Source organism: Corvus moneduloides, chromosome 1, assembly GCF_009650955.1.
Source record: "Corvus moneduloides isolate bCorMon1 chromosome 1, bCorMon1.pri, whole genome shotgun sequence".
Classification (NCBI taxonomy): Eukaryota; Metazoa; Chordata; class Aves; order Passeriformes; family Corvidae; genus Corvus; species Corvus moneduloides.
The window spans coordinates 144587421-144612140 of NC_045476.1; the positions used below are offsets into that span (position 1 = coordinate 144587421).

Below are 24720 nucleotides of genomic sequence, written 5' to 3' on the forward strand. Positions count from 1 at the left end.
CTGGAAATGTGGAAAGGTAAAGATTATTTGAAGTTGACAGTACTCTGCAAATAATTAGAGATATTAGATGGTAAAGCTCCCTTAGGGTTTTTCTCCTCCCAACTCCACAAAATTGTAAACATAGCAAGAGTATAAGGCAGCTACATTAAGGCTGAGCTGCCCTGATTGAGTGTATGAGAAATTTACTGTGTGTTTGTGGACATGTATTATAGAAAAATAAATTTTCTCCCTGAGCAGCATAGATCCAGGATGTCTGGAGGTGAAATCTGTTTTCAGATATACAACACATGTAGGTCAACTAAATGAATAAATAATGAAGACATCTAGCTTCCCATTGTAAAATCAGTAGGATCGAACCTCGGATTGGAGACGCTGCTCTGCGTTATCAAATCACATTATTTCAGCTATTTTCAATTGTTACTGGTAAATGGCTCTTCTGGTACCATTCTCATGGCTTTCCCTGGGGTGCTGTAGCAGAGTGATTCCATTACACTGATTTTTTTCTGGGACACGCTGCTGAGAGGTTCCCAAACTGTTCATCTGCTCTGTGCAGAGAGCTGTCAAACATCCAAACTTGTTAAATTTGGACGTAAAAATGAACTTGACATCTATATGTTGGCTTTGCATCCCAAATTCTGTGTTATAGTAATTTTGTGAAAATGGTAATATATTGTTACATGTTTTTAAAATTATTGGTTAATAACAGGGTGCACTACTTGTCATCTAGGCTTTCTGTGCAGTCTGTGGAGAAAGAATCAGTTCAAATCTGCTTGCCAAAAGTAGGTGGAGTGGTTTTCTAGGTGCACTGACTCCCCTCCATCTCCACCTCCCCTATTAACTCTACAAGGGACACTAAACAATTAACTTTAGGTCCCCAGCCATAGTTGTTAGGTGGGGCGTGTGCCACTGTTGGTGTCCTTCTAACCCCAACGGTTCACATGCATGTGGCATGGGAGCAGGAAGAGCTTTGCCACCATGCTGCAGCCTCACTCAGCACTGAGCCTGTCCCTTTGTTTTTTCTCAACTGCCCAAACCCCAGGATGTGCTTTGCCTGGCTGTGCTCTGACTGCTTCTCCAGCTACTGTTGTTTAGGCACAGCTTGATGCAGCAGGTGTGGGGAGACCATAAGGTAAAATGTCAAAACATACCAAAAGAGGCTAAATTAGTATTTAGAAGTAGGAATGCAGCAGTTCTTACTAGTTTTCCTAAGTGCTTGCAAAGTATTTCCTAAGTGGTTGTGAGAATGACTGGGCTTGGATTTGCTCTAGTACTTAGAAGCATTATAAATACATATTTGGAAATGGTTTCAAAACATTTGTGGAGTGACTTAGTTGGTTATACTGAAAGAGTGCTGAGTTTTTATAGATCACTGTGGTAGTGAACACTTTGGTCAATCACGTGCTGTATTCTTTGGATACAATTTTAACAATTATATGAATATACCGTTCTCATCTCTTTCATTTTCTTGATTAGCTGTGCTTAGTTTGTTAGTTCTTTATAGTATAAACAAATTATTTGAGGTTAGGTAAGTAAATTGAGTGTTTTTTACAATGACAACTTCTAACCTTCATATAAAATGCAACTAGCATATTAATATTCACTCGAGTTTTTAGGTATTTTGAGTTTTAATTTGTTGATGGTTTCTTTTCCGTTGTCTTTAGATAAACATAGTTACACTTTTTTTGGTATTTGCCTTTTGATTGCATCAAACAGTGTTTAATTGGTCTTATTTTTCAGAAGTATCGGAGTGTGTCAGTGGGGGCTGAAGAATATATTTATGAACAAACAAGGTATGGCATAAGCTTTGCAATGTGTTCACTGGCATCAGGCAGGAATGTACTGAGGAGTAGCTGCCTGAGTCCTCTTCCTACCCTTCCTTTCTTCACCCAGGGGTACCTGCAGGGCTCCCTTGGTGCTGCCAAGCACCAGTCTCCTCTTATTCTCTTGCTCATGTTAGCTCTTGGATTTGGCCAGTCTATATCTTCACCTATTGCCTTTGCTCAGCATTGTTTTAAATTATTAACTCCTCTGAAGCCTTCCTGAGATACTCAAGATGAAAACTGTTGAGAGGTTCCCCAGATAAAAGAGCATAGCTTTGACAGCCAGGTCATGAAAAATCTTTTCAGGATGGCAGAATGCACAAGTCAAATGTCCAGTTGAAAAGCTTCAAGAAAAAGCTTCAAAAATTGAAGTTTGAAAAGAATACTGTTCTTCCTAAGCACAGAAAAATGTGTATGTAGCATGGGCAAACACTGCAGAGTCCCTTTATCTAGTAAAGACTAGATAAAGGGACTAAAGTTTTTAAAGCTGATACTTCATTTCATGCTTGGGAATGGTTCTGTTTATATCTGAGAGATTACTCTCACTTTAGAAACAGGAACATGCCTACGTAGTTTTCGTGGATTAGGCAAATGACTGCGACTGTGGTGAAGGTTCCTTACAGCTTGATATTTTTTCTGAAGAATGTTAAAACAATCATTAACTGCAGTGAGCTCAGAACTGAGTCATTATATAGGCAGAAGGTATGAAACAGATGTTTAGCAAAGGCTGCTCACTTACTACACTGAACATTTGTAAAATTGAATCCTGAAGCATTGGTGGTGTTAACAATTCTCACACATTTAAGTATTTTGTGCTATGGTCCAGGTCACGTTAAGAATGAAACTTTTGAATGTACATTAAGAAAACTCCCAGAAAAGATGTATTTAGTTTACCTGGAAATGGAAGGCTCAGAAATAAGAATTTCAGATTGAAAAAAGAAGTGGTGAATATGAAAGTAGTCAGAAGTCTGCTAGAAGATCCCTTAGTGACTACGCAGGGGTTTAGTTGAGACTCATGGTGAGGTTCAGAATAGTATGATAATAATACAAGTGACTGCAATAAGTTTTAAGAGTGAGAGTAATCCTTCTGGTCTAGGCCATGCTTTGATTGCCCACTGGAAACAAGAAGAAAACTCTCAAATGGTACTGCAGAGAGGCTCCAAAACTGGCCAAGTGCAATGTGTCTGGGATTTACATTTTTTGACTGAAACATACAGAATGCCAGGAAACAGAAGACCAGCCTGTGGCAGATTGTAGGCAGTTCTGTTAAGGCATTGTGTGTGTCTGACTTTGATCATTCTAAGCCCTTCTCAGCACATATCCTCGTTAGTTCTCCTGCCTGGTTTGAGGTTTTAAGGCACATCTCCCAGGGCACTCAGTGTGCTTTGATGTGTCATGAAGTGGTCTTGAGCACACAACCTGCAGTCCCTTTGTGTGACACTAAATCAAGGCTGTGCCCCTACCTGTAATGGGTGGTCTATCCGTAGGACAAGTGGTGCAGCAGGGTGGATGCTGGGTCTGCAGCACTGGTGGTGTAGCTCTTCCAGTCCACTCAGACAGGTCCACACTTGCCAGTGGTGGCAGTGCCTCTGTTCCCCTTGCACATGGGACAGAGGGGCTGGGCCAGCACACGCCACAGCGAAGGGGATGGCGTGCCTTTGTGCTGCCTTCCCTCTGCATGCAAGAGTCTTCATGGTGGCAGCAGCTGATGGTGCGGAAGCACCAGTGCTGTCATCGGTGGGTTGGATAGGTATAGATGAGTGTTTGCTTTTTATCTTAGTTTTGCTTTGATTTGTAACTTTTAAGCAACTAGAAAAATGGCTGGATTTCAATTTATAAGCTAAGAAACACTTAGACGTTGTCTTCATTTGATTGAAGGATTGCTACTAAACTGAATAATTGATACTAAACTATCTGAAACTTCTTTTGGATGGAAAGACTGGATCTGTTGGGTTTTTCTACCTTTTCTTCAAGTGGGGATTTAAATGTAATTATTATTTATGTATTTTGTTGTAGGTTTTTTCCCCCTTGGATAGTTAAAATATTTTTTGTTTTCCCTTTATTTCTATGTTGCTATGGCAGTACTATGATGATCCAGAGTATTTTCTTGAATTATAAAGTCAAGGATACGCTGTTGTTTTGGACCAACATATATCCTCCTTTTTGTTCTGCTCCAGCACTGCTTAAATACTTTGCTGAATTAGGACCTTTGTGAAAATACTTCCACCGTATCTCCAGTTCATGAGGACTCCTTGCTTTAAGGTTCCTGTGCAGTTTGAAAAAAGATTTGGTGTTTTTTATTTTGTTGGTTTTTTTTTTTTTTTTTTTTTTTTTTTTGCAAGATCAACATTATTTTCATTTAAGAGAATGTGAGGAGCTGCAGGCATCATTTTTAGTGGATTATTGTTCAAGCCCATTATTGGAGGAGGTGGCTGAAGAGGCTCAGCTAACAGTTCACTAGTTAATGGTGCCTTAACTTTTCATGGTTTGGGAACTGCTTTGAAATTGGAAAGTTCTTCTGTGAAAGAAGGGTCTTTTTAAGATCTAAAATTTCAACACAAGAGCAAACTGTTTTTCCGTGATATTTTTCTAAAGGGAGATTACTTGATTGAAGATAGAGCTAAATGTAGGCACTTCATTCAGTCTGACTAATTTTGAAAAGAAAGCTTATGAAAACCTTGATTTGCATGTTGTCTTTAAACAAACTTATTGTCCCTTCTCTTTATATTCCTTCTTTGAACTGTGCTGAAAGTAGCAGTTGGACTTTCCATTCTCTGTGTCCATCTTTTGCAACACATTTTATTCTGGTTGGGAATTTTTAAAAATTATTATTTATTTATTTCTCTTTCTGCAACACTTCTAAGTTTAAATGTCTGTGGAGCTGATGATTTCTTTCAAATCATACTGAATCCCCTTCTGATAGTTGGCACTGTCATTGTGGGGTACAGAGTCTTATACTTCATAATGGTTCCTTTCAGAGGAAGTACAGATCTAGCCTTGGATCCAAGAGACTTACAGTCCAGATAGTTTTATGCTTGATTGTGGGACCTGATGAAGCCGAAAAAAGAAAACTGCAATTTTAAATTGCCATGTGACATTTTCCTGGAATTTTGTTATTAGCTTCTTATGCCTTATACAATGCAATAATTGCATAATAAAAGAGAAAAGGAGAAAGTGATATGGATTTTGTGCATATTTCTCTCCTTGTCTTTTCAGCAGCACTTTTCAGTATACGCTAGAAGCTACCAAGTCTCTGCGTCAAAAGCAAGGGGAAGGACCCATGACCTACTTGAACAAAGGACAGTTCTATGCCATCACCCTGAGTGAGACGGGTGACAACAAATGCTTCCGGCACCCCATCAGCAAAGTCAGGGTATAGTCCCATTTCTTTCCTAGGTGGGAATGGAGCTCTGCAGATTGATGTGGTTGTGGTTGATTGGCTTTTAATTTTTTTTTTTTCTTGGGGGAAGGACAGAGCAAGCTTATTCTCATGCTCACTGTAAAGGTGGGAGAGAACCCTATTGATGGTGGTAACAAATGTTTTGCTGTCCAGTTTTTTCAGAGTGTGATCTTATGAGTTAATGATATACATATCTGCCTCAGTTTATGGTTTGGCAGAATGGTGATTACACAGATACTACACTTGACACTGGTGAACTTATTGCTGTGATTAAAGCAAAGAAGTCCAAGATCTGCCACACCTACTGTGTAGTCCATCTTCACTCACTGGTGCACTTCATAAGCTGCTTTCCAATGCATTTCGAAGAAAACGTGAAAAGTTGAATCCATCCTTTGTGACATAAATTGTAAATTATTTTCATTGTGTGTGAGCTTTCACTTGATATTCACTCAGAAGTGTAATAAAATGAATGATTTGCATTTTAGATTCTATGTGTAGAACTGTAGTTTGTGTACTCAGCAACATCTACCTGGTGAATAGGCCTCCTGATTTCCTTGGTAATATTTTTGAGTTAACAAATCCTAACCCAGTAACCTTGGAATGAACAATGAGCCCTGTAAATTTTACCCTGAAGCTGGCAGGGCTGCATATGTATGAGGCTGCAAAAGTGTTTGCATCCAAATACATGAAGTACTTCAAAAAATGCTGTGACTTTAGTCGAAGGAACCAATGAAAGTCAATGTGAGCAGAGAAGGAGACAACAACCTGTATGCCACTATCATACATTAAGTTTAGAGAGACTCTTCATAAACAGAAGCAATGATTTGGAAACCTGAATTAGCAGTTAATTTTTAGCCTGGTTTCCTGAGGATACAAGGCTGTTGGCTGAATCTGATGTGAGACTGCTCTGTTGCTACACAATGTCTTTCCCTGCCACCCGTTACTTCCCATTTTGTGCTTCCAGCTCTAGCAATTGTAGAGCTGAAACTGGAGTCAGGAGCTCACTGGTCTGACTGAAAACCAGTCCTCATATGCCTGGTTTAGTGCACTGCCACATGAGTTTTGAAGCTGTGGCAGCAGAAGGGTGGAAATTACAAAGGAGAGTTGAGACCACATCCTTCTGGAGGATGTAGTTGGCAGAAGACTGTGAAACCATGTGCAACTTTCCACAATCATGTTCTGTTTGCCAGGGCCCTACTCAAGTGACTGTTGAATTTATTGCCAGTTCCATCCAAAGCAAATAGAGGGGCAAGAGGTTTTGATGGTATTAAACCTCTACAAGTTCCCTGTAAGTGGCTCATAGAGGAAAAACGTTAGTGCTGTCCTTGGTGGAAAAGCTAGTCTGCATGGCTAGCGCTGGTTCGTGCATCAGCTGGCCAGCCACACACGCCTGATGTTCACCCAGTACATACAGGCATTACTCAGGACTCCTCCACAGTGTGTGCTGCCTCGTGTCCATGGAGAGGCTAGCTAGACATGGAAGACGTGGTGATGGTGTTCAGCTTTTATAGGTGGAATGTAGAAGGTCACAGAGTACATGAAGGGTTATGCTGGTGACTTGTGTGGAGGGACACAGATCATGAATCTATTGTGATCCAGCTCCTCAGCTTATAAAACATCTTGATGGTGGTTTTTTTGTGCTTAATGTCTCAGAGTTAAAGAAAGAACAGGATATTTAAAAGTGAAGTTTTTGTTCTCTGTGATTTGTTTGCACTTAATTTTAACTGATATGATCATTCTTTCATTGTTTTGTGTTGTTTTGCTTGCCGACAGCAGGGCTTTTTCAAAAAGCCTATATTGCTTGTGTAAAATTTTGCATAAAAATTCAATCTGTTTCCTTTGAATCACAATTTAACAAAGGGAATTCAGAACATGAATTGAAAACCTCAGCAAAACTCAGTAAATAGTTACACTGAATTTTTTAAATACATGTATGCAAGAGTCCTGTTCCCAAGAAGGGTATTTGGACTGTGTATGCTAAACTGAAAATGTCCTGCCTTTAGCCAGAGAAGATGACTTTTAAAAACTAAGAATGATTAAATTTGATTTGGACTATCAAGAACATAATCCTGGGCCTTGCATTATTTTACAATTACATTTCTGCTGCCCTGAGTCTTTATGTACGTTGTAATATTGGACTGATTAAAACCCTTCAATCTTCTACGACCAAAGTATTGGGAGAGGGTGGTGACTGGATCAGAATTAGAGGCATATGGGATATTTTAGTTTTTGTGTTCCTGACTATTAATTATTTTAACTAACGTGACTTTGGTGTTGTTTTTCATAGAGTGTGGTCATGGTTGTTTTCAGTGAGGATAAAAACAGAGATGAACAGCTGAAATATTGGAAGTACTGGCATTCCCGGCAGCACACAGCTAAACAGAGAGTCCTTGACATTGGTGAGTGTAAGAAGATCTCCAGGTATTTCAGGGAGGATTTCAGATCTGGAAAGCTCTGTGCCTTGCACAGGAATATGGTGGAATATATTGGCAATGGCTGCAAGGCTTGTACCACAGTTTCTAGCATTGGCTCATTCCTGCTAGGACTATGGGGTCTATGGTGCTGGATAGGGACCATGCAGAAGGAATGGTTCTCAGTAGTTACACAGAAGAGCTGCCCCTTGCATGTATATTTAGTGGTGTACCACCTTCTGCAGCTGGGATGCCAAGGTCTGCACCGCCTCAGGCATGGCAGAGTGTCTGTTCCCTTTATTCTTTCAAAAGCTGATCCAGTCTTTGATCCAGGAACAGTTATGTTAGCTAATTGGTGTGGGATTGCAGCTCAAGAGTGAAGATGTCATCACTGTGGTGACTGCAAAGGAGTGTGCAGCACTCCTACACCCCTAGAGTTTGAGTCTTGTCAGTGTCAGCAGAGAGGGAGAAGCAAGCTCTGGTGTGCTATCCTGAGAGACTTGTTTACCGTTCATCCCATCTAAAGTATTTGCAAGCTCATTTCAGCCTCAGCTGTCCTATCCACATGCTTGGGAGATTTTAGCAGAGGAAGAGCACGTACTTGCTGCCAAGGAGCCTGAAGTTGAAGTCAGTGGCAGTGTCTAGACATCAAGCGCTTCTACCCTCCCACGTGCAGTTTACACATGCAGTCATCTGCACAGATTCCAGTCAAAGGAGTCGGCAAGACCAAAGCAGACAAAGTCTATCTTGTTTTGACCGCCTGAGGGAACCAAACCATTGAATGGCAGGAATGAGAAGGGGCAGAGAGGGGGGTGAAACCAAAGTGGGGTTACTTGTAGAGAACATTTGGAGATTTTGGGGGCGATTGAACTGGGTGATCAGGGAATCAGTCCCCAAGTGGTCCTAATCACTGCAGTGCCTGTAGATTTTCAAATGCTGCAGTTTCCACTGAGGCCTGGTGTTATTTGAGGTCAAGTGTATTTTGTCCAAGCAGCTCTTCCAGAATCTTGTCTCTGCCTCTTGTCTTATCATCATTATTCTGGCTGAACTGTTTCATTAACTTCTTTCTTTCCCTACTTCCCCCCATTTTCTTTTCTTGCCCTTTGGGGTAGCTAAGGCAGTAAAACCACCACCCCAGACCAAATTACTTTTATCGTGACACATTAAAAGAACAAGCAGGCCACGTCACAGCTGTTTCTGAAGGCTGCCTGTTTTTTTGTGCTAGTCCCTACAAGCTCGTGGTGGTAATGCTCATACCTTTGAAAAGTATGTGCTGAGGAACTCGCTCCACTGTAGTGCCAACACCCTCTGACTCCACTGCACTTGTGGTGTCCTGGCACATTTCAGTTGCCTTACCCCAACAAGTTAACTTATGATACGTATTCTGTGAAATAGCACTCTACAAAATAAGTGTTGTGCATGAGCTGTGTGTTTACCTGTGTTAAGGTGAATGTCTTTTAATTTTCCATTAGTTTGAGGTGAAATAGCTCTGCGCTGACTTTTGAGGCACTCTGGCGCATATTCTTTATTTGGACTGCAAACATGAGCAAAGCATGGTGTAGTAAGACTTACTGATATAGCACTTCTTGTCAGATACAAGAGCTGTAAGAGCATGGTTCACCTCAGTTTTCAGAAAAAAAAGACTTAGATGTTGCTCAGTAGTGTTTTCTTGAGAACAACTGAAATATAGCCATAGCTCTTACAAGTATGGTATTTCTGAAGTCCATTTCATTTTCTTTGGCACTTGCATTATGGCTTAACTGGCTTATTAGGCCAGAATGGCTCCCAGTTATTTTTCCCATACAAGTATCAAGCTGCATTTAGCAAAATCTTCTAGTTTTATCATCAAATGATGTAACTGAGCAACTTAATCCAAATTTGAAGTTGGCCCTGCTTGAACCAGATAACCTCCAGAAGTCCCTTCCATGCAAAATTATATCGAATGGCTCTATGAAGATTTCCCTTTACATTAAAAATTCAGATCCCTAAAGGAGTCATCTAAATACTGAGTTAATGTCCAGGCCTTGTGTAGTTAACAAAGAAAATTAAGTGTCTATAACTCTGCATCACCTGTTCCATAGATGTTACTCTTATTTTGATGTTTGTAGCATGTTTAATATCTGTGAATCCTTTTTAATTGTTTATGAATGCACTTTTAATCTAGAGCATGATGTGGTCCTTAGTAGGCAGAGGATCGAATTAATTTGGGATGCTCTAGTTCTGGGCTTCAGCTGTTCAGCTCTCAGATGGGCAGGGGGACTGTGTTTGTGCTGCTTTCCATAGTGGCAGGGATCTGTCTGCTTTCTGGCCTGCAGTTATATTCTGGAGATCAGAGGAAATAGTGGCTTGCTTCTTCACTCCAGACACACAGGGGTCACTGCTTTAATTTGTTTTGTGTACTGGCTGGTGCACCTCCTGGGAGGAGGGATGCTTGAATGGATTAGGTGCAGTGTCAGGTCTGAAGATGTGTTGATATTAATAAGATAAGCATGTACTTACATGTATGCAAGTCCTTAGTGCTTGAGGAATGAACCTGAGGACTTGACACTTACTAAGCAAGAAGGCAAGGTATTTTCCAAAATTTAGGCTATGTACTGTAATGGATTTTTCTGAAGGAGTAAGGTGCTTGTTTACTTTTTTTAGCAGGAATAAGGGGGGCAGGGGGAAAACAGTTGACTTTTTCACGGTGCTGTGATATTGGATCACTAGCTTTTTCTTTTAAAAAATGTCAAATAAAGAATACAATACTTAAGTGCAGTGGGTACTGATTATTTAGAATAAGTACAATAATTTGACATACTGGAACAGGTTCAAATGTGAAGAGCGAGTGTGGAAGCTTTGTGCTCCAAAGAAACTTACCCTTGGTTTTTTTCAGGATAGTTTGTATTATTTATGTGCACAATGCAAAAGTATACAATGACATGTAATGCATGATTAGTGTTTAACGTTAAAAATTTGCCATTGTTTAATACGCAATTTTTGCAACAAAAGAGGAAATAATTCCTGTGCAGCCATTTTTTTTTGCATATTGAACAACCCTGATTTTCTCCTTCTGGTAACTCACAGCAGGAGAAGAGGAAAAATTGTAGTCACTCTAACAGCTTTCAAATATTGTGAGGTGTAAATGCTTTCTTAATGAACTGAGGATCTTTCTTTAATTGCCTGTAAATTGAGGGGAATAGGATGCACCTCTGCTTTTTAAAAGCATGTCACATAGACACTCGAGATTTGTGTTTGGCAATTAAAGGAGAGGCATGTGCTCAGATAAGGGAAGGGTTGGTGGGATGTGAGGCTCTGACAGCCTTTTAGGATAAGAAAACATGTGTCTTTACAAGACATCTTGTTCATGTCTTTCCAAAGTGCACCTACACAGCACGCCCATATGCAGCAGTCAGTTGCACGAGGCACTTTCTGGTGAATCATAAATTTAAGAGGTGGGTGGATGTGTGCACATGCATATTAAACTACTTATGTGTCTTCTAATTCCTCTCATTTGCATCCCTATGCTGAATTTAGATAGTGAAGCCAATGACTTCAGTTAGAAAGGAGATCTGAGTTCAAGGTGGGAATGAAAATCCTGCCTGCACTCTCAAACACATTGTTAATTTGCTACATCACCAATTATCTTGTGCTGTTCCTATGGTCTGAACAGTGATTTTTTTTTTTTTTTTTTTTTTTTTTTTCTGTATCCAAAATTATTCATGTGTCCCAGGGACACAATTTCACTTGCCCAGTGAGATGCCAACATTCTTATGTCTCAAATGAGAGAAAAGTATACTGATTGCCTGCCTCAAACATGAAATAATTCTTCTTGCAGCAATGGTTTTTGTTATAAATGATTTTAAAGCAGTTATTACCTAGAAATTATTTTTTAGAGACCAACAGCAAGGGAAATGAATATTGAAACCATTTGTGTGTCTCACAGAATATGAAAACATCTTTGTATAACTGATTACAAAGCTAAGAATCAGCATGCTTCTGAAGCACCGATTTAGGCAAACTTTAGATCAGGAGTGTAATCTCAGCCCTCTGGCACTGAGTCCAATTACAACCGTCGAGGGATTCTTAGGAAATGTTTGTCCCAGAGAGAATTGTTCCATTTGTGTGAACAATCTGGAAGTTCCTTTAATCAAGCCGATATTATCTGGTATCTCTTAATCTGTCATCAAAAAGAAGAAAATGTGTTAAACTGTCCAGCAAAGGGAGAGAGAAGCTTCGCTTTTTCCTCTTTTCAATTATAAAGAAGATTTGGGAGTTGTCAGTTTTACATAATTTTCCACCCTTACTGTTTTTGTGGGAGGGTTAGTCAACTTTGAAATTTTCCTCTCTCTTGCTTTTCATTCCTTCCAAAATGCTAGTTTATTGATGATAATAATAACAGTACTTGGAGAAGAAGTGAGAGGAAGGTACAGATTTTGTAGTCAGACAAATCAAAATTTTTTTTTTGTTTGTTTGCTGTTTTAGTAGTGTACATACTTCGGAAAAAGAATCTTTGTGGTTTCAGTTTTGTGGGGATTTTTTGTTGGTTTTTGTGGAGTTTTTGGTTTTGTTTTTAATAATATATAAATATTAATCCAGTATCCAGTGCAGTAATTCCTGGGAAAGTTGAAATGCACACTGGTGATTTCCTCCAGTGATAGCTCTTAGACATCTAGAAAGCTTCTTTAGGATTTACCATAATGTTTTTTCTTAATGTCAAGGTTTGAACAGTCCCTCAATGCTTCAGTAGTTTTCCGTTAATTTTCCAGTTTTGGCCATTCCTTGGCCAAGGTAATGAATGCAACAACTCATTGCCAGTAGAGTCTCACTTACTTCTTTTTGAGAGCCAACAATATTTTGCAAGAACGTTAGCTAGTGATATATTATGCATAAGACTTAGGTTGCATTGTATTACCTCTTTGCAATTAAGATTATTCATAATTAATCATAAACAATACAAGAGGTAGTTTTGATGCACTAGACAACCCAGCTTAAGAAGTAAAGAAGTACTATAAGTTGTAAAACAGAAAGTTCAAATTTTTTCATGACTCTTTTGGTTTTTTCTTACAGCTGATTACAAGGAGAGTTTTAATACCATTGGGAATATTGAAGAAATTGCATTCAATGCTGTGTCCTTTACTTGGGATGTCAATGAGGAGGCAAAGGTGAGGAAAAGCCATACAAACGGTATCCCTTTATAAGTACTCCCCATCGTTAGGCACTCTTTGACTTCTCTCCTTTCTGACAAGTAAGAGGGCTTGTTGGTAGGTGCCCAGCCTGAGAAACAGTTAAAGATTTTTTCCTATTTGCAAAGTCAGGGGTAAGACACAAGCTGAGTGTTTTCTTTCTCTAAATTATCAACTTTCTTTCTACACTATAAACATCTCCAATAATCAATATTCTGTAAGTTAGACTATGCCTTCCTTTGTGTTGGTGCCATTATTTTTTATACTGTTACATAGACTATCTTTGCAATGGGGAATGAATTTTTTTTTGAGGACTAAGGCTTTTTTTTTTTTTTTTTTTTTTAACGGTCAAGTACCCTCAGGCATGGGGTTTTTCATTCAGGAATGTGCCTGTTAAGTGGACCTATAAACCGGGACATCAGAACACCTTAACTAGTTTCTTACAGATAAGGTTCCACAAAGGCTGTCAGAGTGCTTCAACTGCCTGGACTAGTGTGAGAGAAATGAAAAACTGCCGGTAATTATAAGAAGAAGTTGGCCCCCGGAAAGCAAATAGCAAGGGAAATAGGCTGTGTAAAATGAGTGGGGGTAATGCAGTACTCTTCGGGATGTAGAGTTAATAAACAGCAAACACTGAGCTCGCCAAACTCCTGATACTGTTTTCGTGTTGAATACTAAATGCCCAATGTCCAAGTAATGCTATGAATCTTTCAAATACAGAGACATCTTCATGCACGATTGCCCACTGCATTTCTAACAGCATTAGAGAGATTGCATCGTGTGAGTGAGTCCTCTGAGAAATTGTATTGAACACGGAGTGGTAGCATTAACACTTGCTGTCCTGACTGAAAGTGCTGGCTGTTTATAATAACAGAGATTTTCATCTCTGATGCGCATCTTAAAAGAAGAAACAATAGTTCTGAAAATCACCCAGCTCTTTCAAAAGCAGGTCTTGGTAAACAGAGTTTCCTTGGCCCAGTTGCTAATGGTGCTGTGTTTACTTGTAGTGATTACATTGTCTCCGCCCCAGATATTTCCCTATTATATGTTTCCATTTTAAAATACAGCTGTATGTTTTCCTCTGCAGTCACAACAGGTGACTGGTGTGTGTGTGTGTGTGTGATCACTGTGCAAGCAAATAAAGATTTGGGATCTCTAACACAACAGTCTTTCTCAAGGACCTTTATAGAAGCACTACCAGGGCTAGAGCATGGCAGTCTTGTCCCAGGACTGGCAGTTCTCTAAGACATCTGCATTTGCAGCTCCAAGCCAGACTCAGCAAGACGCCATGTTGATCTAGGAACGAGAAAGTCACACCCACTGAGGACAGGTGTTAACCTCGGATGTTTTGTTCTAATCTCACACCATTCACCTTGTTCTTGCCTTGGGTGCCAGAACATTAAGAACACAACTTTTGCAATGATCACTGGAAATAAAACAAGCCAAGATTTTAAAATAAAGACTTACTGTTGCTGGATTAAAAAAGCGTTAGGAGTGAAATTTAAGCTGCTTGTATTTCTGCAGGAAATAGTTATTAAAATGCAAATTGGCTTATGCATATTTATTTTGGGGTATCAAATATCTGATCTTTTAGGAGCTTGAACTGTAAATGTATTGATAAAAGAGGATTCATAACACGCTTTAGTGTTGGGCTATCAAGCATAAATCAGATTGTACGTGAAAGCTTATCACCTTGTCTGCACTCAAGTGTTTCCCTCCCTACACATGTATGTGTACATGCTTGCTCCTGTTGGAAAGTCTAATACAATAACTGGTTACACTGGGTCTGGGGATTCCCATAGGATGCCCCTGCGGTGTTGGAAAGCTGTGGGTTCTGAGGCACGTCACTACAGGCTGTTTTTTCTCCACCAATTACCTCATCCAAGGGAGATGAAGAATTTTAAGGCATAATTACAGACTCCCTTTTCCTAAGCTTTTTGAATTACGATCTTTCAACTGGCTCCATTGTTTCTGTTCAGTATTGTTTTCCATTTTCACCACAATTTCAAGATTAAGACTTAACCCCCTCAGAGGCCCAAAGGCCTTTCTTTTCCAAGTCAGACAAAAGTGGCACACAACAGTTCTTTTCAGGGCCTCTGAGATGGGATGTGATGAAGCACTCTACTGGCCCTGGAAGAAGCAAGAAAAAAACAAACTTCTTGTTGGTAGTGCACAGGGGAGTGATGTGGAAAATCAAACAGAAGCAGTTGAAATCACCTAAACAAATACCCATCTCTCTCCTGGCCAACTAAATCCCACATCTGGGAGGACCTATCCTGAGCATCAGATTTCTTGCTTTCCTACTTTGCCATATTTGTCATTTCAAGTCAGACTTTTCCTCTCACACACAAGCAGAGCAGGCCCTACCCTCAAAGCCCTTCAGGATCAGGGTATAAGGGAATGTGTGTGGCAGCCAGAATCTGCCAGCTACCAGTAAGCCTGTGAAGGGCTGGTAAGGCAGTATTGCATGTGGGCCTTAGTGGAAGAAACAGGAATCCAGAGGGTGCAGGCACAGGCCTCTCTCTGTTGTCCCAGTAACGTCAATGGAACTGGGCTGTTGGCTCCAGTTCGCCGTGCTTGGTGCATTGTCTTCCAACTGATGCTTGGCAGAACAAGTCAATGGAAAGGGAATCTTGTACAGTGCAAGTCAAGATGTGGAATAATCACACTATTGCTTTCTGTGGACTAAAGAAACAGCACCAAAGTCAGAAACACCACTCTGCTAGTGTTTACTCTGCTGTACCTGGTTGACAGCAGCAGGCCCCTTGCCTTCTGGCAGAGCAGAGTTAGTCCTGGCACATCCCTACCCTTTTCTGGAACAACATCCTTTTCTGCTGGGGCTGTTATCTAGAGGTCGCTGTGGGGCTTGTGGTTCAGAGCAGGATACTGGGAAATGAGGGGAAGGCTCTATAGCCATGTCAAACTCAGTGCTTTCTTAAGACAAAAATATTGCTGTAGGGGAGCAGAGGTAGGAAGAGAAGAACGGTTTTGTACAATCCATCTTTGTTTCCCTCCCATATTTAATTCTGTTATAAATATGTAACATTTATGGATAAGGTGATTTTTTGTCTCCCTTTGGTTGAACCCAAATGCTATGTTTGGTATTTTTAAAGGTGTTTAAAAAAAGATGAGGAAACAAACAACAGTTAACAAGAACTGGCTGACTTTTAAACTATCTTTTTAAAGTGTCTCTGTAATATGCTAGAAGTTAGGTAGTTGCCTTGCTGCTGCCCTATAGAAGATTTTGCTGCAGCATCTGGCCCATTGACAAAGTTCTAGTGGAGGCTCTTGAACAGAGTTCAGCTTCATTTCTGATAGACATTCATCTATCTACTTGCTTTGTTAGTGCTGACAGAAGTTAGTTTGCAATAAAGATGATTAAAGACCCAGAATTCTCTTGGTCAAAGGATAATATATTTATCATAAATTATACCAGCTCCTTGAGATATGTCTTCTGTCTAATAGGTACTTAGCTCATTTAAATTGGCTATGATGGTGTTACTTCTGAAATAATTAATTTTATATTTTTATGGAAAGTACTTTTTAGCCTTAAAACCAAATATATGACTTCAATGAACAGTTGCTAACAAAAAATGTCACCTTAAAGAGACAGTTTTCAGTGATATCAAGAGAATACAGATTTCTGCTAAGCACTGCAACTTGGACATGCAATAAACAGACATATTGGTGGCTGTGTTATTCAGGCAGGTGCTGGCAGATACTTTTCAGTGAGTGCAGGAGTTGTGTGCTGAGGAGTTGTTGTGTATACTTGCATGCAATCATTGTCCTGCTATATTTAACTGAAATGTAGATCTTTAATCCGAAGTATGCTGAAGCCTCTGGGAACCCTTCCAGTTATTTAATGAGTTTTGGCATAGCTCATACAGTAATAAGCTGTTTTCAAAGAGTGAGTGATTTGCAGGATTAGGTTCTTGGATATTGTGGGCCAAAATGAGCTCCAATTCCAGTGGGTACAGTGGTAAAATCAAGCTTATAGAGCAGCACTATCTCTAGCAGTGATTTGTATTGTGACAATCCATATTTCTTAAACATTGTTAGTGATACTTAGGACAGGCTTTGACTAGTACAAGAATTTTTTTTCCTTAATTGTGAATTTCCTTCTCAAGTTACATCAAATTTAATTTAATTAGGAAGGAAATTAATGTCTTTCTACTCTCAAAATGTAAAGGTTAAAGGAAAACATGCTTCATTTTGGGCAGTTAGTAGCAGAAATTATGTAGGATTAGACTTGGCAGCTACTTTAATAAACCATGTCTGTGTGTGTAAGTGTGCATATATATATATGAGTGTATATATATATATGCGAGACATGCACCCACACGTGTATATATTAAAGAAGAGTTAACCTGTGGTAGCACATAATGTTGAAATTCCGTGTATACAAATGGCTTGGTAAGTATGCATCTGGGATTCAAAGCAAATGGCATTTTTATGTAGTTGCCGGGGTGTGGTGTGGGTTGAGGAAGCTTCAAAAGAGTAGTGTAAACATTTGCTGGAGACATTTGTATTGAAATAAAACAAAGGTCTTACCTTTGTGTGGGATTTATAAGGTAACGGCTGGTAGGAGAAACTATAAAGCCACACTTTCTGTGTATACAGGAATGATGGGATTGATGTTAGTCATTTGAGAGACGAGACGTTTAACTCTTTGTTGTTATGGTCTGGAGGGAGGAACCTTTTAAAACAGGCTTTTAAAAGACCCATCACCCGGGTTCTATGTATTGCCAGTATTCGGTAGAAAAATTGCTTTACATTTCTTATTTTGTGCCATAACGCACTCTTCCCTCCCTTCTGCCCTTGGCAGTTTCTGAAACAATGGGAGCCAGAAATGTAAATAGTAATAAAAGGCTTATGTCAGAAGTTTTGTAACTGTAGACATTTAAAGTGTATAAGCTGAGAGACCGCAGCAGGAGTCATGTTGGCTGAATTAAATAATAAAAAGGGAAATGCACTTCTGAGCCTTGCTTTCTCTTAACGCAGCTTACTGTGTTTGTGTCTTGTACATCCCTAATTATGCTGCAGTATTTAACAAACAGCAATTCTCATAATAGCAGCTACACTGGGGAGGAGTGCCATCCCCGAAAGACTGAGTGCTTTTTCTAGACATGCTCTATAACAAACAGAAGAGTTGTCATTATATTAGGCCACTTGTGAAACTTTCTCAGCACCAAATGTTTCTCAAATTAGTATTTAATTGCCAATGGCATGCCTGAGCTGGAGAGTAGATGGGTGGAACTCTGCCATTAATTGCTCTAATCTAAGATATGCTGACATTAAAAAAAAAGACATCACTATAATGACAACCCAAATGTATTCCAGATAGCAAAACATTGCTAAAATCCAGTTTGCACAGGAAAAAAAAATTCAATCTGTATTCGGGTACAATCATAGTCACTTTTATTAATATAGTTCTAAGACAAGTGTAGACAAGGCTTGGGAGGGAAACAGTGATTTCTCTTCCTGCTACCGTCATTGCTACTTAACTCTACATTTTCTAACCTTGTTAATTCTACTATGCAAAAGACCACAGCAAGGAAGATCTTAAATCTGGGTATCTTCTAAGAAAAGTAGAGCAGCACTCCTTTTCATGGCTGCCCATGGAGTTGATTTGCCCCTTGTCTCATTGAGAGTGGGAGTACATGCATTATGAAGAGGAGCTGGGAAGAGGGGGAAGGTGAGTGTTGCAAAGGGCAAAGCAGGCTGTACTTGGACAAATGGCTGAAATCATTGCTGCTCAGAGCAGGTCACTGCTTTGGGGAGGTGGTTTCTGGTCAGACCAGGGGAGAGAGAAGGGGACTGTCCAGATGTTTTCCCAGATCCTCTTCTCCATAGCAGCCTGCTGCACTGGTGCAAATCTTTAGTCAGGCAAGGAAAAAAGAGACCCTAAAATAAATAATAGAACCTATGTCCTCTTCCCTTTCCCTCTATACACGCCCATGTTTTCCGAATCCAAAGTTAATGTGGTGCTTTACAGGAAAGCTAACAGAGCATTGCATGGAGACAGAAAATGTCCCCAGTATGAATGATCTGTGTTAATTCGAATCTGTCTGTCTGTCTGCGAGGTGCAAATGATATGACAGAAAGTGTAGTACACTCCACGTGCATGAGTGCACAGTCATTGCTCCTCAGAGAGATCCTGATGTATTACAGTGTCAAGACAAGATATTGAGTCTTGCAGCACCTATCTATTATTCATGCTGAATAATCTGTTATTGCTGTATGGGGACTCTTGAAACCATAAAGTCTGTCTTCCCTAGCTGCTCCTACTCTGTTCTGTGATTGTGGAGGCAGTGAAAGAGATGACACAGTGTATGTAGTTGATTAAGGTGGGACAAGATCTTTTTTTGCTTCTCAACTGAGTATGCAGCAGGGGTGGGAGATGTACAAACTGCTAGGTAGATCAAAGCCTGCACATCTTCTCACGTTTGAACATACATTTTGGAAAATCCCTGTGCAGAAGTATGGGCTAAAATATAGGGAGACCAGATTCTGTTTTATGCTAGACTTTGTTCCACTGCTGTGTGTTCACACACACTTTAAACCATTGCCCTGACACTATAAATTATTCTGAAGGCAAATGAAAATTCAGGCTGTCATATTTCAAAGGCGTATTTGCGGTATCTAGCTTACCTTTGGAGCTGGAGGAGATCAACTTGTAATTTGAAACAGAAATAACATTATCAGCTTCAAAATCAGAGTTTCACCTAGGGCCTTTCCCTGCCTCCTTCTTCTCCCCGCAGTTAAAGTTCAACTATTTCATTTGTAAATGCAGCTCTGTGATACAATCAGAAGCAAAAAGGAGGGGCCATTAGCTCAGTCAGGCAAACAAGCTGCTCTGGCTCCATCATAAAGACCCTGACTGTATGTTAACTTCTGCCAGGAGGGTAAAGTATCCCCCACCAGCCCTGCTGGAGCCCTTCTTTATTCTCAGCTGTCTTTCTTAGGGATGTTGCATTCTGGTCACTCACGCTGTTGGTTTATTTTCCCTGTTTGTGGAATGGAGGGGGAGAAGGGGGGTTGTCCTTCATGCTCTTCCTTCAGGAATCCTCCCAGACCCCAGGGGCCTGCTGCCTTCTCCTCTGCCTGATGAAGTGTGCATCAGGTCTGTTTGAGGGAGCTGTTGGAGATCTGTTCTTTCCTGAGTGTCCTTCTGGAGCAGGTTTCACATCCTCCTGGTTCAGGAGATATGTACTGCTGTTTTTTTCTGTCCTTTTCCTTGGTTCACAGTTTTGGGGTTTTGTTTGGTGTTTTGTTGTTGCTTTTTAAACTAAGGGCAAATGAAAAGTAGAATGAGGTTAATACACAATTGCCCCAAATTGTTGTGTAATGCACATATTCCTCACTGGACTGAAAATTAGATTTTGAGTTTTATGCATGCCATCCTGACTGAAAGCTATCAGTGGTATTTCAGTTCATAGTGCTTGCTTTATATCAGAATAGTCCTTGGGAGACTTTGGTGGTGGGAGACCCTTCTCCCAGGACCTGTACAGATGAGACACACCTTGTCCCATGGTGCCAATTGAGTTAAAGAGAGTGAGATGATTAGTGGCTATCAAGTCTGTAAGTTTTTGTTGTAGAAGGAGAGCAAGAGATGGATTTCTGAAGCACAGGCAAGCAGGGGACTTGCTAGCTCCGTTGGTTAAAGCATGATGCTCATGATGCCGAGATTGTGGGTTCCATCCCTGGATGGACCTTTCATTTAAGTGTTGGACCCAATGATGCTTCTGGGTCTCTTCCAGCTTGGATGATTCTGTGATTCTCTGAATGCAATGTCAAGTTATGTGGATGCTATGTAACGAAGAGAACTTCTGAGAAGAGGTCGGGAGTAGTTTTATAAATATTTGAAAACCTCCTTCCCAGTTTGAAAGACAGAATGAGATGCATCTTTAAAATTGAGGGAAGACTGTGAAGGGCCCTTAAGGTGAAACACAGGAGTATCTGTTGATGGGATGGAGAAAGCAGTAGTGTTGATGAGAGTGTGAAGAAAATTTTTACAATAAAAAAAAATAGTAGAGTTTATTTTTGTCCCACTGAATTTGAATTGTGAGCTGTCAGATGAACAAGCCATACCTAAGGCAGCTGGGAAGGATGAAGCAAGATGATCTGCACAAATAGTGCAAAGCTACAGAGTAGTTTTGTAGAGTGCAACAAGTAAAGGCTAAAGACCTGACATCCACGTGAAGCACATATTAGGAGGTTTTATCTCAGATTATCTTTAGTCAGTTCCCATGAACTAAGCAACTATGAGCAGGTGGAGGATCTGAAGAGTGCTCCTAGAACACATCTTTCTGGTCTGGCTCTTCCAAAAAGGATCCAATTCATGTATTCTGATCTCTCTGATATGAACCAAAGCATGGTAAGTTGGGACAACCAAATAATTCACCTCAAATGTGACCTTCTGATCCAAACTGAAGCACCAATATATGGCTTTCAAGTTTGCCCTTCTTCCCAGCATGGGAGCGTCTTTGCTGGACAGAAGTGGAGGATAAATGTGTGAATTGCCAGAGCGTGCATCATAGCTGAATTAAAACATTTTTATTTTATTTTCCCATCTCTTGTCATGTATTTCTGGAAGTTTAATTGTTGTTTGCACCACATTTTAAAAGTAATCTCTCTGGCACACAGATTTTCATCACAGTGAATTGCTTGAGCACAGACTTCTCCTCACAAAAAGGAGTAAAAGGGCTTCCTTTGATGATTCAGATCGATACTTACAGCTACAACAACCGCAGCAATAAACCTATCCACCGAGCCTACTGCCAGATCAAGGTTTTTTGTGACAAGGTAAGTAGAAAGCACAGTTACCATGGATGAAGGAGGAATCTTGTTAGGCAGTTTATTGCTGTATTTTAGACCTAATTAAATGTTGTTTCTTTCCTTAGAGAATTCTATTTTATCATAGCATTTGGACCAGCTGTATCACAAATCTAACAGATTATCATATAATTATTTTACTGCTTTGCAGCCTTTTGGCCCTGATTCCTCAGCTTGTGAGCAATAGTTGGACTGTTTAAGGACAGCATGTTGTAGGTCATGATTCTGGAGTATCAAAAAAGTAATAGAAAGTGCAAATGCAAAGATCTCTACTTGGAAGGTCAGTGCTGATCACAGGCTTATGTACGTGGGAGTCTGCCGATGTTGTCCTTTCTAATTCTTACAGCCAGGATAGGTAGCAGGTAAACTTCATGCCAGTTTCTTTGACAGAAAAATGCACTTTTCAGTGAGGGTCTGCTAAGCTCTCTTTTATGATGCAGTGGAATACAGCAAATTCCAGTGACACAGCTGATGGGTTTTCCCCCCTCCCTTGCTTACAAACAGTTATTTTGGAAGCTTCAATGAGACTTTTATCTTGCTAGGATTTTCTTATCAAAAGTAAAATACAAAAATATATTAGCCATTCCCATTTTGTAATTCAGTAACTATTTTTTGTGTGTGTTCACACCCTCTTAAGCGAAATTTTGTTTTTTTACTATAGGTATGACTGCTCCTGTGTGGGAACCAGTAAGATTTTTCAGCACCCAAACATAGATCATGCCTGAATGAATTAGACAGTCTCATGGTCAGCTGTATATATCACCAGGTAGAAACAGTTGCTCAGAAATGTCGGTGATGAATCTTTGAAGAGAGTGTGACCACTTTTCAGTTTTGCTTAGCATCTACCAGCTGATGACTTTATTCATGCCGAGAAAGATCTTTCATAGGGGAGCTGATGCCTGGATTCTAGTCAAGGTTCAGGGATTCAGGAGTCTACATCTATTTAAGTGACCTGGAAATTTATCCAAATTAGTCTTGCCATCCTACAGGTGGGAATAGAAAGACAAAAGGCCATGCCCCAGGCAAAACGTAACATTAACTTTTTAATGGAAAGGGTAAGAGTTCAACGGTTTCAGGTCTCTGTGTTGCTGCTCCTTCCCCCTTTTCAGTTCATTCCCTGGTTGCTGTCTTGACAACGACATCTTGAGGGCTAATCAGTCAGTTGTGTTAGTGGAGGAAAATCTTTGGAAATAATGAATGTAAATGTATGCACTGAGGTCTTCTTGCAGCCAAAATGCTATGCTTTTAATTGTAACTTTAAATGTCAAATATTGAGAGATTCGAAGCTACAGCTGGATGTTAAAAGCTCAGTAAAAACCAGATGCAAACAAGTCGTTTGCATCTACCTGTTTCTGAAGAGCAATTAGAAAAATTTGAATTATTTAAAATAAGGAAGGAAATTCAGAGCACAAACTCATCAAGGGTGACCTCTATATACAACTGGTGGAGATTTTGAATAATACATATTCATTGCATCTATTGGCTTAATTGGTGCTTCAAATATCCAGACTAGAAAGCAGGAAATGAATGTTCAGTCTATTAATCAAAACTGTCTCAAAGTAGGAGGAAAGATCACAGGGGTAGTTAAAGTGTTATACACATCAAAAATGTATTGGAAGTGGGAACTGAATGGCTCAAGGGTATTGATAATAGGCTATATATCTGTTTAATATAAATGTATGCACACAAGTGGAGCTTTTTAACTGAATGCAGGTATAAAAATGACGAGCAAATGAAAATTACCGAGATCTATTCACATGACAGTTTGGCACTTGGTAAGAGACAAATTCTTGCTTCTCTCCAAACTTACGCTGCCAGATCATTACCAACATCCCTTTGTCACAGGGCTTTTTTAAGTAAATAAATGTCTGGAGAATTTCCACTTGTTGCTGGTGGCACTGGGAGAATCCATCGTGCTCAGAGGAAGGTAGCTGGTGTGGCTGGGTATCCTCATCTTTCTCAGATGTCAAAATAAACCCCTGGCTCTGGTTAAGATGGTGCTAAATGGTTCAGTTTCTCGTGCTAGCCCGTGACTCTCCCTCCAGTGACATGGACATAGCTTGCTGTCTCTTTGGGAAAGGCCATGAAGCTGAGACTGTTATTTATTGCCCACCTCCTTGTCATGATCAATTAAAGAGGTACTATAGTAGCATTAAAAAAACCCCAGCAAACATATAATGATCTTTATAAATTCTGAAAGTGTGAACTGCACTGTTAGGCCCCAATCTGACAGCCTCAAAGAGAAGCTGATGAGAAAAGTACCTGATTTATTACAATCACCTGGACTAGTGGAACTGCACAGTAAAGTCCTCCTGCCTAAGTATGAAATGTTTTTCATTTTGGAACATGAAAGAAAAAATATTTCTGTGCCTAAGGTGTTATTACAAATGTTTCTTTCTGCAATGGTGGTGCCTCTTTAGGACCAGTATGTGTATTTGTATATTCACTTGGATAGATCACAGGTAGAGGTGTCCAGTTTTTAAGAACATTCACTGACAAATTTATGTCTTGTAGCTGAAACACAGCATAGCTGTTGTGGAAAGAGTTATCTTTGAAGAAATAAACCTGATGTAGCTAAGTGGTTCTTATTATATATATTTTAGTATTTATTCTGGCAATTCCTTGATTTTAATAGTAATTTGCATATAAACTAGAGAGCAATCCCAACTCACATCCAGTATGTGCTTGGTGACATAAATGTATGGAGATAAATACTGCAAAGGCTGTAAATGTTACTTAACAAATGTTACTTTACCTTACTCCCTATTTGTTCTCCAGTCTTTTGTCCATGTTTGCTTTCCAGTAGGCAATCTTCAAAGCGCTTGTTACAGTCCACATCTTGTTTTCTCAGTGCTAATTCTCTGCCCTTGCAGTCTTTTTATCATGTGTTGATCCCTGATGCTGCATTGTAAGAATATATAGTTTTTATTCCTTAAGTAGGTTGTCAGGGAAACTTGCTACCAGGCCTATTTATATTTATATATTGCACAATGCTTTAACCACTGTGTATAAAAAAACTGGGACTTCAGAGCTATTTGATTTTCTATATGTGATTATCTTGGCTGAAAAGAAGCAGAACTTGACTTGGC

At 39.8% G+C, this 24720-nt stretch overlaps 1 protein-coding gene across 7 annotated transcripts in view; it reads left to right on the forward strand.

Annotated features, from left to right (window-relative positions):
• Positions 1 to 24720, forward strand: part of GRHL2 (grainyhead like transcription factor 2) — a 68326-nt gene that overhangs the window by 18730 nt on the left and 24876 nt on the right. For 6 of the 7 annotated variants that reach the window (XM_032130483.1, XM_032130502.1, XM_032130492.1 and 3 more), the window contains 5 exons: positions 1738 to 1790; positions 5037 to 5193; positions 7508 to 7619; positions 12681 to 12775; positions 21443 to 21601. In XM_032130483.1, coding sequence (XP_031986374.1) covers positions 1738 to 1790; positions 5037 to 5193; positions 7508 to 7619; positions 12681 to 12775; positions 21443 to 21601 — 576 coding nt within the window. The remainder of the gene's footprint in view (positions 1 to 1737; positions 1791 to 5036; positions 5194 to 7507; positions 7620 to 12680; positions 12776 to 21442; positions 21602 to 24720) is intronic. The other variant, XM_032130467.1, reaches the window with a different exon arrangement.